Source organism: Microtus ochrogaster, linkage group LG2 (assembly GCF_000317375.1).
Source record: "Microtus ochrogaster isolate Prairie Vole_2 linkage group LG2, MicOch1.0, whole genome shotgun sequence".
NCBI lineage: Eukaryota > Metazoa > Chordata > Mammalia > Rodentia > Cricetidae > Microtus > Microtus ochrogaster.
In genome coordinates, this window is record NC_022028.1 from 22,350,559 (window position 1) to 22,365,702 (window position 15,144).

General features: G+C 46.4%; 1 protein-coding gene across 1 annotated transcript in view; it reads left to right on the forward strand.

Moving 5' to 3' along the window:
• Positions 1-14,797, forward strand: part of Vwa3b (von Willebrand factor A domain containing 3B) — a 175,432-nt gene extending 160,635 nt beyond the window's left edge. The window contains exons 24-28 of the mRNA XM_026785438.1: positions 1,392-1,516; positions 2,937-3,074; positions 4,499-4,599; positions 13,666-13,842; positions 14,059-14,797. Coding sequence (XP_026641239.1) covers positions 1,392-1,516; positions 2,937-3,074; positions 4,499-4,599; positions 13,666-13,842; positions 14,059-14,182 — 665 coding nt within the window. The 3' untranslated portion in view covers positions 14,183-14,797. The remainder of the gene's footprint in view (positions 1-1,391; positions 1,517-2,936; positions 3,075-4,498; positions 4,600-13,665; positions 13,843-14,058) is intronic.
• The last annotated feature ends 347 nt before the right edge of the window (positions 14,798-15,144 follow it).

Sequence of the window (15,144 nt, forward strand, 5' to 3'; positions counted from 1 at the left end):
AGACACACACACAGAGACACACACATACAGACAGCGAGACACACTCAGACATGCAGAGACACACACACATACAGACACATACACAGAGACCTACATACATACACAGACAGACACACATAAGAGACACACATAGACACACGCACATAGAGACACACATACATACACATACACACATGCAGACACACACACATACAGACACACACACTTACAGACACACACACAGGCTCACATACATACACAGACACACACACACCTTTTCTGAACTGTTAGAGGTTAGGCAGCGCTCATCACAACTCTATTTGAAAGGGGAAGGAACTCGCTAGTAGAACCACCATAAACTTGGCCTTCAGGAATGCTGACATCACCGTACACCTTCGTATGCTTCTGCCTTTGTCACTTGCCTGCCAATGCCTTTCACTTTTTCTTTAGTGCAGATTTGAATCCAGAGCCACATGTTACATTTGGCAAACATGAACCCTTAGTGATTTCTTTTTTAAAATAGGGTCTCAATTTTAAAATATGTAGTTCTGGCTGGCTTAGAACTTGCTTTGTAGACCAGACTAACCTCAAACTCACAGAGATCTGCCTGCCTCTGTCTCCCGAGTGCTGGGTTTAAAGGTGTGCACAGCCACCACACAACACTCCTAAATCTAGAATTTTGCTTTAACCTTTTCTGTAAACATTCATGATGCTAATGTTAAAAGCAAGGGCAGTTGCGGATGGCCTGACGCAGTTTGGTTTAGCTCAGAGTCAACATGTACATTCTTTCCTACAAGACAACCTGGGTGATGTCACTCAGATGCCATTCTGTCCAGAGGCACATGATGTCCATCTGTCCTCTTAGTAGTAGTAATTTGGACCATATGGTTGGTATGAGTTTGCAATGTCTCTTTAAAAAAAAAGGCATCCAGGCAGTGGTGGCACATGCCTTTAATCCCAGCACTCGGGAGGCAGAGGCAGGCGGATCTCTGGGAGTTCAAGGCCAGCCTGGTCTACAAGAGCTAGTTCCAGGACGGGCACCAAAGCTACAGAGAAACCCTGTCTCGAAAAACCAAAAAAAAAAAGGCAATTTGGTTTTAATAGACAACTTATTGGTGAATCTTTCTGGTGCTGTTGTTCTAAACCTCCTAATCTTTCCTCAAGGAAAGGTCTGATTTAAATTCTGTCAGCAGCAGGCAGCATTGCAGTAATTAGCTGGGTGCCCATTGCCTGAAGTCAGAGCTACGCTGGTTCACACTCAGCCTGGCTGGTTGTTACTGCGAGCCTCAAGATCATGCAGGGATCATAGGGGTGCGCTGATTTGAACAGGCACATGGGGTGACTCAGCACAGACCACAGGGTGGAGCAGACCTGCTGCCATCATCAGGTGTTGTTTCTCTTGATTCCTCCAGGGGTCGTGAAGAAATGTTTGAGCTCCACCCATGCACTGGTAGACTTCAGGTTCGGAGAAACCAAGGTGGTGCCCATCTCCTTCATCACACCAGTTGGGGGCGCCACACCCTGCCCACAACTTCAGGTACCTACTCTCTGGTCCCTTCTGGGAGGGACCCTTTTATACAAGTGGTTCTCAAGCTGTGGGTCACAGCCCCTTTGGGGGTGAACAAACCTTTCACAGGGGTTGCCAAAGACCATCGGAAAACCCAGATATTTATATTATTAATAACAGTCTCAAAATTACAGTTATGAAGTAACAATGAAAATAATTTTATGGTTGGGGGTCACCACAGCATGAGGAACTGTATATTAAGTGCTCACAGAATTAGGAAGGTTGAGAACCACTGCTTTATACTGTCCACAGGGTTTTGGATTACAGAGGATGGCAGAGGTCCCTATGTGGTGTTCTTGGGCTCCTTTAGGGAGCCTGTGTTTGGGCAGGAAGAGCAGCAGCCAGTTTCTTTTCCCCATCACTTGGCAATTTCTCTGTGACTGATTGTCAGGTCCCTGTTAATGGAGCTGGTCACTGTGTATAGTGGCTTATATAATATCTTGTGATACTTGTCACGAGGGGGGAAGGAAATTGTGTGGCTCCTAGTGCTCCTGAAGCTTTTGCTGCAAAAGACTGCATTATCTTATATGTATCAAAGACAGAACTAGGGATTTCTGTGACCCTGCAGTCAGCCGCCGCCAACCTGTGATGTCATAATGCAGTTCCCCCAAGTGTGCTTTCCACAAATGAGACAGACAAATATGTTCTCATCTGATTATAAATGAACAAGCGCTACACCGTGTCTGGGTCATCCACCAGCCACTGTCTTGACACCAAGATGGGGCAGAGGGCCAGGCACAAAAGGAAAGCCTTTCAAAGCCTCAGGGCTGCTGCTCCTTACATGGCGCAAGCCAAGGAGGGATCATAGAGGTTAGCCTTGGTCTGTTCCGACTTCCTGGGCCAGACTCATAGTACACCTCCTATTCCCTTCTCCTGATGACTGACAGGTACCCGGCAGCCTCACTGAGCCCTTTGGCAGAGCCATCTATATCTCTGGGTGACCTTTCCTGTGGACTCCATGTCTGTGCTGAGACTGACCATCACCAAACCCATGCTTTCCTTTTGTCTGGGGGACAGACACCCTTCTAACACTGAGGACACGGCCCCCATGTCTTTACAGCAACCCCCCTAGATGCTCCTTCAGCCCCAGTCATTGTTTATACCAATTTCTTTGAGTTTCAGAACCCTAGCTAGCTTGCTGACTGTCCCAGGATCCTTGTCAATTGCCAAACTCCTACCAAAGCTGGGTTTTTCAAAATTACAAGTGTAGCTCAATAAACTCAGAGAATTCTGGAACCCTTTCTTATCTGATTTTTTTTAAAGCTCTATATCGGAATTTTATTGCCAGTACCTGCCAGTAATCAGGAGTTATTGTGAAACAAGCTTATGTTAAATTATGTATGAGCTCTGTAAACAAATTATTTGCTGTGAAACGTGTTTTCTGCTACAGGTTGGGGATTATGTGTTTGCCAAAATCAAGACAAACAAAGGATTTGAGTTCTATGTCCCCGCCATCGTCATAGCGCTTCCAAATCGGGATGTGGCTTCAGAGAAATTCTACACAGTTTTAAAGTGTAACAACCGCAGAGTAAGTGTCGGCCCAGACAACTGCCTCCGCTAGGCCGATGGTGGGAGCTGAGGGAACACAGCTGTCTACTCCCCTACTCATGCATCCCTTGTGGTCTGGACCCTGCTCCTGCTGAGAGCACTGTGGTCTCCTTGCTTCTATATGGGAGAGTCATTTGGTTTTCCTTGTCAGCTGCAATTGTCAGCTAGACAGGTTTACTCTGGGTGTTCTCTCTCTCTCTCTCTCTCTCTCTCTCTCTCTCTCTCTCTCTCCTCTGTGTCTGTCTTTCTGTCTGCCTCTGTCTCTCTGTCTCTCTGTCTCTCTCGGTATATATGTGTCTGTATGCATGGTCAAATGTTTGGAAGCCAAGGGTTACCACCAAGTATATTCCTCCATCACCCTCACACTTTATTTACCGAGGCTGGGTGTGTTGCTAAATCTGGTACTCACCCATTCAGCTAGTCTAGCTAGCCAGGGATCCTGTCTCTGCCCTTGAAGTGCTGGGATCAGAGATGGGCTGCCATGCCTTTGCAGCTTTTACATGGGTCCTAGGGATCCAAATTCTGCTCATGTTTGCATGACAATCTGTTTACCCACTCAGTCACCTCCCCAGGCTCAGTGTGTGTGTGTGTGTGTGTGTGTGTGTGTGTGTGAGAGAGAGAGAGAGAGAGAGAGAGAGAGAGAGAGAGAGAGAGAGAGAGAGACCTCCCGTTCCTGCCTATGCTCCTCTGCAAGTGCTGTAAATACAGGCATCTCCTGGCCTTTCTCAGCCTTGTCTTCCTCTGCCACCTCATGATCTGACTGTGGATGAGCATTCCCAGCTCATAGTGCTGCTTGAGAATATCCACAGGGGAAAAAGCAAGTCAGGGGCACAGTGAAGTGATGTCCTGAGGCATGGCTCAGGGACGGGGAGACATGCACAGCAGATGGTCTGGGGTCCCTAAAGAAAGGCCTCAGCTTCCAGAGAGTGACTTTGTTGTTGACCCTCAGGGCAGGAAGTCCCTGGGGGGCCAGAATGCTGTAGTCAGGGGAAAGGACATTGAAGCTTCTCATAAAAATTCTGGGAAACCTCACAAGGGAAAACAGGGTTTTCAGCAACAGGGTCATGGTCACAGCTATCTAAAAACAAGATACCCGAGGTTGCAAACAAAGATAGAAAGGTGCGTGCGTGCGTGCGTGTGTGCATGCATGTACATGTGTGACTGACCTGGGTAGACTTGGCAGTTGATGTAGAATTTAGATGAATGACCGAGGACTTAACAATGACTTATTCAGCAAAGTATTATGAAGCAATGTGAATTTAGCCTGCTCTCTTGAGTGGCACCCCGAATGGAATAATGACTACTAGCTCTGATAATGGCTTGAGCTGAAATAAACTTGTTCATGACTTGGGGGCTTCTTGGGTTATGACCTGACTTTTTTTTTTTTTTTTGGTATGATTACAGGAATATTGCCCTCGGAGTGCACTTATAAAGATCAGCCAAAACAAGTATGCTCTCTCTTGCTCTCATATAAATGCGTCCCAGGTTGAGAAGGACCAAGCAATGTGAGTACACCCAGCTCCTACTGAAAAGCTTTTTGCACCTGATAAATAATACACGATAATCCAAATCAGACCAAATCAAACCAAATTAGGGAAATCCCAGGATTAATGGGTACCAGTGCTCACTCGGGGTGGCCTTTTAGCATCTCAAAGAGGAAATGGGGAAGGAAGACCAGAAAACCATGTGTTTGTTGGGGGGGGGCTGGCAGTTTAAATACCCTGTGGGAGTGGTCTTAAGCATCTCTAGGGATGGGTCATTATTTGGTGGGCTTTCTTAGAGATGGAGTCTGGACTGAGGCAACTCCCAGGGGAGCGGGCTTGGGATGGAACTTCCTCCCAAACATTCCAGACTCTTTGGGTATATGAATGCCAGGAGCTGGGGTGACGCTTCCACCCAAACACCTACCTCTTAAATATCAACTTAAATCTTTGCACCTTTATTCTGTTGCTGAGATCTAAACCTGACTGAGTACTAGTAGAGATGGAAGCCTCGTTCTGTGAGCATTAGCCAATCCATCTCCTTCCACTGAACTGCTGTTTGTCACTCCATCTGGCTCTAATCTCAGAGCCAACACTTTTTTCACTGGCCCTTCATAAACACATTCAACCCTGCCATGAAGAAGAGGTCATTACGCCACTTTTGTGTATAAGAATTCAAGGCCTTCTATTTAAGCCTCACTTGGGAACTGTCCCCTAAGTGTCCCTTCCATAGAGGCACATATAGGAGGGAGAAGGGAGGTTCTGAAGTGGCTTTCCAGAGGAGTATGTTGGGGTGATTGGGGGTTCCCAGGGTCTACACTGGGATGAGCAAATCTCCACCAGAAACAGTAGAGTTACTGAGAGATGTGCAGGCAGACTGGCCCAATGTCAACAGGAAAAGACTTGAGGCCTGAAGAGCAGGCAAAACCCATGTCCATGCAGCCAGCAAGAGCAAGGGTGAAATCGGTCACAGCTTGGAGTTAAAGGAACATGAAGAAGTAAATGTGGGTTTTGAGCAAGGGCTGTAGTAGGGGATTCAGGAAGCACCTTCCACTTTCACAGAGTGAATGTGTTGTTTTGGGGAGTGAACCTTTTTTATTCTGGGCGTAGTCTTTAGCCTTCATTCACCTTCATTACAGAAACAAAACACCTCATACCCCCCAGTTTGGGGCATGTGGGACTCTTAGCCTTTCTCTGTGATGTCAAAGAACATTAGTGTGTCTCATGTAGTTGAAAGCTGATCTTCCCACCTGTTCTGGAAGCCCATTCCTCCATGTCCTGGGTCCTGACGCTGAGGGTGACCATTGCGTTCCACCATCCTCTTTCCCTAGCTTCACCTCAGAGGGAAAACGAGTTTCTCCTGCATTTACCCACAGAGTGTCCATCTGTGTGCCTGTACATCTCCCCCCCCCCATCTCTCACCACTCCCTCCCCCGGAGCTGTAATGTGATCTAACTCACACTTCCCTTCTCTCTCAGTCTCTTCTGTAGAGTTGGAGAACCTTGACTCCATTTAGTTCCGTCCCTGAATGTGGATATCAGTTTTCACAGAGCCCAGCTGAGACCCCAGACCTGTCCCAGTCCTCAGGCATTGCCCACCCTGGCCATGCTTACTCTTGAGATTGCCCTTGACACATGAACCTGTTCTCTCAGGCCTGCCATGGCTCCCTAGGTTTCCTCTCTGCCTGATTTTACTCACACCATTGTTTCCATGGTGCCGCTCACACCAAGAACCCTGTGTCTCTTTCTCTAACCCAGTCTGTGGCTCTGTGTCAGAGTCACAACCCCTAGGAATAGACCCCCAGCGAGCCCTTAGGAAAGCTGCCCACATGTAAGCAACAGGCAGCCATAGTAGATAGCTCTAATGGAGAGGACACTTTGGAAACGGTCTTAGCTCCATATCCTGCCCCACCTATGGACCAGAGGTTTAAGATGGGGACTGTCCGTGACTATGCTTGTCAAGTGTAGGTATTCTACGTGATGGAAATTGCACTGGTCCCAAATGCCCACTGGTGTGTGTGTGTGTGTGTGTGTGTGTGTGTGTGTGTGTAGGTGCCCATGTGTGTGCATATGGAGGCCACAGAGCATGTTGGGTGTCTTCCTCTATCACTTTTCCACTTCGTTTTTAAAGACAAACTCTCCCACTGGCTGAGAATTTCCCCAGTCTCCACTCCCCAACACTAAGGTTACAGGCACATGTAGCTATGTCCAACTTCTATGTAGTTGCCAGGAATTTGAACTTGTCTACTTGCTTCCACAATAAACCATTTCCCTAGCTTCCCACTGACTCTTTGCACCTGCCATCATTCCAACTCAATGCATACAGACCGAACTCGGTCCTCAAGCCTGCTCCCAGGCCCGAGCTCCTTGTCTCTGCTCCTCCTCCTCCCATGAGCCATCGAATTGTGCAAGCGGGCATCTGCTAGTCAGTTACCAGTCCTATCTGTCTCCATGTTATTGTGATCCAGGCTTGGAGATGGTTTGCAGCTCTGTTGAGGCTCAGTGCTTTAGGCTGGAACTCCGAGTTGCTCCCAGCTAGGCCTGCCAACCCAGGCATATTCCCTGGCGGGCTCGACTGATTGATTTTCTTTGAATGCAAATGGTTCTTGTACCACCTCCCTCACTTAAAAACCGTCAGACCTCACCACCATCTGGGTCCCTCTTTCCTATCATACCCTCTCCTATGTGTGGTGAGCCTGTCTCCCAACCCACCAGGGCATACTAACTGCTTCCCAATGCCAGGCTTTCGTGTGGTGAGCCTGTCTCCCAACCCGCCAGGGCATACTAACTGCTTCCCAATGCCAGGCTTTCTCAGGTCTCCGTGCTTTGCATAAACTGTGTGTTACTGTCTCAGAACACTATTAGCCCCCTGGGAAATCCTAAAGATCGGACACCGGCATCCCCACTACCATTTAATGTCCTGGTACCTAGCTAGCTTCTCCCATGTACTAAGTGGTCCCACCGCATCATCTGTAGGTTTTCATGATAGAAAATGTCCCTAGGGCTAGACTGTCTCAGTCCACTTTATGTTGCTATAACAAAATGCCTATATATTTTTCAAAGAAGAAAAAAAGATGTTTATAGTTCAACTTTGAAGGTTGAAAGTCCAAGGTCAGGTGACTCCATCCATTTGGTCTCTGTTAAGGGCCTTTCTGGTCAGGTTAGAACATAGTAGATAATATTCTGTGAGTAAAGTGTAGTAACACAGAGAGACAAGGAAACTAGAGACTATGGAGGGGTTCGACTTATTCTTGTATGTCATCTTGCTCACTCCAGGAGACCCCAGTAATCTCTTAAAGGGGCGAAGTCCCCAATGACCTAATTGTCTCCTACTGGGACTCACCTTTTTTTTTTTTAAAGATTTATTTATTTATTTTGCTTATAGTGTTCTGTCTGCATGTCTGCCTGCAGGCCAGAAGAGGGCACCAGATCTCATTACAGATGGTTGTGAGCCACCATGTGGTTGCTGGGAATTGAACTCAGGACCTCTGGAAGAACAATCATTGCTCTTAACCTCTGAGCCATCTCTCCAGCCCTGGGACTCACCTTTTAAAGGCCCCATCATCACCTCTCTGTATGGCTATACTAAAGACCAACCCTACATACAGCGTATGAACCTTTGGAGAGAAATATTTTTTAAATTCTAGCCCATGATAAAGGAATATGAATATTAGTCTAGGTATTGACTATTTTCACTGAACTCGACATTATCTTTAATCACTTTTTAATTAAAATCCATTTCTTTCTGTATGAAGGAAAAACCCTTGTCTCTCACATTCCCTGGGCCTTATTTAAATCTCTTAGCTGCTGATTATCTACTCTCACCTCTAGGGCTTCACACAGGAGATATGTTCATTGACTCTCTAATTTCCTTTTTCTTTTTTTCACTCTCAATGCCTTCCTCGGAGCAACAAGCTATGTTTAATTTTCCCAAGCAGGAGCCATCTTCAACCTGCTAATTCCAGAGCTTAAGGAGTCTCTGCTTCCATAACCAGGGCTGAATACAAGAGTGCAGTATAGCTGTTTTCTAGTCTCTGCCTTCTTTCGGGTCCCTGGTACTTAATTCCCACTTACCTCCTGTACCATCTCCTTGTGGATGTCTGTGTGAGTCCTCCGGCCTTTATACCAAGGAGGCCATTATTGAGAATCCTGATCCTCGTGTGTATGTGTCATTAAAAAAAATGTACCCCAGGTCATGATTCTGACAGGACTATCATTTCGGGTATTGACTCAGTTGTTCCTATCAATCCAGGGGTGATCAGCCAGGACGTGTCACCTCTAGACACCTGGGTGGACCAGCATGAACGACATGCTGGTGTCTGTCATCCCACCCTCTCTTCTTCCTTCTGAGGTCCCTCAGCTGCGGCTAACAGAGTATTTCCTACAGATAGATCCCTCTCCTGGTCCCCGATGGAGAGTATAACCAGTGAAAGATGTGGTGGAAACTGGTCAGAGGAATCAAAAGGGATCAGCTAGAGTCCGTGCAATCTTCTCTTTTCAACCAGTCTGGTCACCTCTTTTTGGGTCCTGTTCCTTTCTATCAGAAGTCCGTAGCCTCTGATTGCTGCAGGGGAAGGGGGCATCTGGTGGGTTCGATGCTCTGGCTTCTGGATGTCTCCCCTGAGGGAAATCCCCTCAGCCAGGTGTCATGAAGCTAGCTCCAGACCTGGGTGTCTGGTAGGTCTTAGCAGAATCCACATACCTGGTGCCCTGTAGCTGGCTGCAAACCCCTCCAGCAGAGCTGGAGTCTACCTGCCCACTCGACAGAGCCAGGCCTGGGCAAGTCAGCCCTCTAGAAAGATGTTCTCTTAAGAGGCTTTATGATTTTGTAGTTATGATAACAATAACAACGGTAGTGACAATATTCCATATGTGATTGTGGGAAAAACAAGTAGGACTAACCCATTTTCTCTGGGCTCCAGAAAAATCCATATGATGGGAATTAAAAATCAGGCACCTGAGGGGAAGGGCTCGTCTTCCCTTGCTGCTCGATTGATGCTGTGGAGTCTTGGGGACACTCTTGTGTGTGAGACTGCGGAAAGGAAGACATTCCCAGGCCTTGGAGGTGGTCGTTTGAGTCTGTGGTCAGCTCACTATTCCCTGATGCACACAACATTAGCATCCCATTGTCTGTCCTCAGAGCAGCCTGGTGACTTCCCATGGCTTTAGGCATATGTTTCCGTGGGAGGGCCGATTCCCAAGCGACTTAGCCTCCTTCCTGGAGAGCGCGGAAGAGCCTCACACTGCCTTCCCACAGCGGTGGAATGAGCTCATTGATGAAACATCAAGGCCCAGCGCTGCTTCTGGCATTGCATGAACACATCACTTCCCTTGCTCTGACGTAGTCGCTCCTGACAGAGCTTCCCTGGGAGCTAGCTGGGCATTTGAAATTGGTGAGTCTGTACATCTCATTATCCCTTCATCCCTGCAGTCAGATGATAGCAAAATCTCTGCCTGTGCATATCCTATGCTGTCTCTAAGTACCAAGGCCATTTCCTACTTTCAAGAAAATGCTAGGGTATCTTCAAGAATCAGAGACTTTAAGACCAGTGGTATCAGCCTCTTGATCTTCCTTTCCTTCCGTTGTCAATTTGGAGGCCTTCTGATCCCATGAGACATCTGTCTGGTGCCTATTCCTGAGCAAAAGAGACAATGTAGAAAAGAGGCCTCTGGGGGCCGGCAAGAGAGTCAGGGTATTGGCAAATCTTGATCAACTGAATAGGTGGATTTTGAACCCAGAAAAAAATGTATCATGGTTTCTCAGCACTTTCTCCATAGAAATGAGTCCTGAACCAGTTAAGACACAGTGCCTGGCTCCTCATTCTATCCCACTATGTGTATTCTGATTCTGTTTATTGAATTGCAACTTGTATTATTGTATATTGTAAATCATCCCTAATCTCCAAATCCAAAATCCAACATGCTCACTGTCTTAGGGTTTTATTGCTGTGAAAAGACACCATGACCCAGAAAAGTCTTATGAAGGAAAGCATTTCACTGGGGCTGGCTGACAGTTCGGAGGTCTAGTCTGTTGTCATCATGGTGGGAAGACATAGTGGTGCTGGAGAGGTAGCCGAGTGTTCTGGATCAGCAGGCAGCAGGAAGTGAATGCTGCACTGGACCTGGCTTGAGCATTTTAGACTTCAAAGTCCCCTTATGACTCACGTCCCCCAACAACACCGCAGCTATCAGCAGTGCCAGGCCCTGTGAGCCTGTGGGGTGCTTTCCGTTCAAACTACCACACTCAGAAAGAACAAACAGGATGCCATGAGTGGAAAGCTTCACACCTGGTTCAGGTGTCAGGTGACAGCGACAGTTCAGAGCCAGCAAAGGTATATATGCATCAGCTTACACAAGATGCATAGGGGTGTGTGGGAAACAGAACTGAACTCCATGTTAGGACTCAGGTTCCATCTGCCAGGTGTCTCATTACATATATGCAAAGAATCCAAAACCTGGAACACTTCTGGTCCCAAATATTTTGGACAAGGGACATTTAACATTCAATCAAATCTATAACCTAAACCAATTAATGGATTATCTAGGTTTAATGTTTCATTAGTGTGAGATTGAACTAAAGAAAGCCACTGAGTGGGTCACGTCCAGTCATGGTTATGGCTTATATCCATAGGGTCATGGCCGCCCTTTCTGTCTCCATAGTGATTGTGGCCAAGAAGCAGGGTAAGATGTAGGGGGAGGGCAGGGATAGGAGCTTGCATATCAGCCTCGTGTGGAGGATCCACCCTTGTAGACTGAAGTAAGCCAGTCTCCAGTCGGATGATCTTCTGGCCTCCTTGGGAAGTACACACACACAGTGCTCTTAAATACATGCAGGCAAAGCAATGATAAAATAAAAATAAACAAATATTTTAAAAAGTTTTCTCCTGGCCAAACCTTTTTGTTCTAGCCGCGACAACTTGTCTTGTTTTGTTCTTGTTCCAAAAGTAATGCACAACTAATATTACTTATAAATTAAAAGCAATGGGAAGACCTTCTTCTTAAATCCACAATCTAATGTGTCATTAATAAGCACTGTGTTTTGGAGTGCATTCCTCTAGATTTTTTCATCTGCTGTGTTGATTCATATTTTTTTCTTCAAAGCCAAAAGCGCTATGGTTTTTACTTATCATGGATAACAGTTGCAAAACATTTTAAATGTGGGAACCATGGGGTTGGAGAGATGACTCGGTGGTCGAAAGCACTTGCTGCTCTTTCAGAGGACCCGGGTTCCATTCCTAGGACCCACATAGTAGCTCATCGCTGTCCATATCTCTAGTCCCAAGGGATCTGACCCCCTCCTTCGCCCCCCACGGTGACCAGGCACACATGTGTTACACAGGCATACCAATATCCATGCACATTAAATAAATACATACATACATGTAAGTTTTTAAATTACAAATTTAATTTAAAAAGGCGAATAACGTGTCAATTCTATTGGAATCCATTTCCCAGAGGCAACTGTTTCTAGTTTGCTTCAAGGTGTCTAGTCTTCTTTGCCTATTCACAACCCTAGTAACAAAAATGAAAATATAAGTATTTTCTTTTGTAACTCTTTTCCCACTTACTGGCATATTTGTTACCTCTTCCCATAACAGTAACCCCTGCTATTTCATTATTGCCTGCCTAAAATTACATTAGGAAGTGACCTATAACTCATTCATAGCAAAAGCTATACATATATTGCTTCTTGGCTCCCCCCTCTTCTCCAGCTCCTGCAGGCAGGTAGACAGATCTCTCTGCTTATGCTTGAAGTGCTTTTTAACACATCTGGAAAACCCCTGCTACCCTTTCCTTGGTGCTTATCTCCCTAAGAAGCCATAGGTTATAAAAACAATCAATTCTAGTGGAGAAAAACAAAATAGAACTAACTTAGCTTCAAGGGAAGCAGCAGCATGAACAGCAGTGGACCTGGAGTAGAAGAGCTCAGATTTCACAGGCAGGTGTTCTTGGTACGGTCTCGAGGTGTGGTCTCCATATCTCTAGGCACATGTTCTCCCAGAGAGCTGGCATCTACACAAGCACAGACCTCACATAAGAGAGTTTGTGAGGGGGGATCCAGGAAAGCCTTTTTATTCCATGGACCGCTACTGCTTGGGCCATTTTTTTTTTTTTTTTTTTTTTTTGCCTCTCTCGGGAATTCCCTTCTGAGTCTTGTGCTAGTCTTTGAAAAATAACCACAGGTGATACAATCTTGATCTATTACAGAGTAATTTGAATAATGGGATTTTTCTGTTTGAAAATAACCAAGGGCCTTTTCCCAGCTCATATATTTCTCTGACATTTTTCCAGAAGAATTGGAAACAGTAGTGATTCGAAGTTATTCAGGGCAAAACCCAAACCCAAATGTTTCTGAGTGGAGGCAAGGGTGGTCAAGACTTCCTGTGTGGAAATGCGAAACAAAAGTGGGGTTTAAACCCAGGTATTTAGTGCTCTTAACACGGCCCAGAGGTTCTGAAAAAAGTGAAATTGACGAATCAGTGGGCCACGATGAGTGGGCTAGAATGAAGTCATGGCGTTCCCAAGATGCTTTCTTGGAAGAAAAGCCAACATTCCTTGATAAACAAGCTTCGTCCGGTACATTTTCTAAATAAGTCTCTATCTATGACATCATAGGCAGGCCTGTGCTTTTCCTATTAAATGTAATGAAAAGTCACAGCGCTGCTGGCATTTGGGAGTTTCTGATGTTGCACTTTGAGCCATGTAGTTTGAGAAACCTCAGCGGTGGTAGAGCTGGGTTGCCGTATCTGGCAGTCAGTGGGCAGTGCTGAAGTGTACGCTGGGAGCATCTGAGCTTGATCATGCTGTTTATTGACTGACTGGGTAAGGACTGGGTACATGTGGTTAGTTTTTCCCTGTTGTGTGGGACTCCTGCTTACCTGCATGAACCAAATGGAGTTTAAGTCTAAAGTATCCAACACCTAGGGCAGCGGGCAAGGCTTAGAGACTTGTGCAGGCAATGAGCTGGAGATCTCGGCAGACACACTGTAGCAGTCAAGCCCAGGGTGAGCTGGAGATCTTGGCAGATACCCTGTAGCAGTTAAGCCCAGGGTGTCTAAAATCAGCCTCAAGCTCTCTTCTGTCTCTCTAGGAAAGAAGTGGAGGCAAGGAAACCTTCCCCACTCTGGACAGTGATTGAAGAAGACACAGGAAATTTAAAACAGTCGAGACAAGAGAACCTTAAAAAAAAGAAAAAGAAGCCCACCAAGAGGTCACCTTTCCGGGAGATGATGTCCTCGGATTCAGATGGCTCTTCCCATGGCACCAGGTCCCCAGAGTCTAACCCCCAAAACCTTCCATGAGCCCAGGGTGGGGGATTGGGGAGGCACCCTGAACCTGCATGACACTTTGAAACCTCATTTGAGAATAATGCATGTGGGATCATTCCCCAGTTTCCGGGCCAGTGTAGGTCCCGGCACAACAACACAACCCCTCCACCACCACCCCCCCCCAAGTCATGCTAACATCCACTTTCCCAGAGAAGGCTCTCCACTCGAGGCCTAAGACACTGCCAACCTCGCCTCCGCTGCTACACCGGCACCAGGAGCAGTCCTGCCCTGACAGATTCCAGCCACCCACAGTGCAAGGGGCTGAGGACCCATCGCTGAGGAACCCTAAGGCGTACACCCTAGTGGCAGCTAATTTTAAGCAAGCCACTATTCCTCTAGAGCTGCTCAGATCCTAGCCTCTGGACCCTGTGGAGCAAGCCTCTCTGGTGAGGTAAGGCTTGCCTCCATTCCACGCAATGCCTTCCCTGTTGATGAGAACCAGGCCCCCAACCTGCTATTTGAGCTTAGGGATTTTTCTGGCCATTCCGTATCCTACTTTTCCCCCAACACCACAGATTGTTCTCAGTCTTTTGATACACTCTGTATACGTAGCAGCACTAGTGTGATGAGCTACTATCAGAATGTTCTCAGGGGTTTTGGGGGAGTCCGTTTAGTTTGGCCTCACACTTACGATCTTGTTTTAAATTGGTTCTTCCTTGTGAGTTAAGAATTTTGTCACCCAACATGAAGAGCAAAATTAAGACCTGGTTGGTAGCTTGCCCTGAGATCTGTAAGCCTGAGCATTCTCTGTGTTACTGTTTTCTATTGAGCCCTTCCTAATTGGTTGTGTCTGTAGTCTGTTGTAGGTACCTCTAATTGAGTGCAGAAGCTGAATAAAATCTTACATTGGAAACATTGCTCTGGCTGCTCCTTTGCTACTGTATTCTTTGAACGTTTAGTGCCAATGCAAAAGCATTCAGCTCTGCTCACTAACTTCAGGGCTGAAGTAGCTCTCTCAAAGTCTCCTTTGTCCAGGTGGTAACAGTCCTCAGACTATAAAAACCAAACAAGCAAGCACAAACCAGTATAGCTTATTAATAAGAAACATATTGGAGACTTTTGGAAAATAGAAAAGATAAGCAGAGTTCTGATATTTAAAGAGTAGACTAGTTAAACATGGTGTTCACATTCCCGAAAGCTAAAGCTGGAGAAATGAGAGGAGGAACCCACTTCCAAAATCATGGGAGAATGAGAAACATCAGCTTCTGCTTAAGCTGAATACCACGAGGAAATGAGGATGG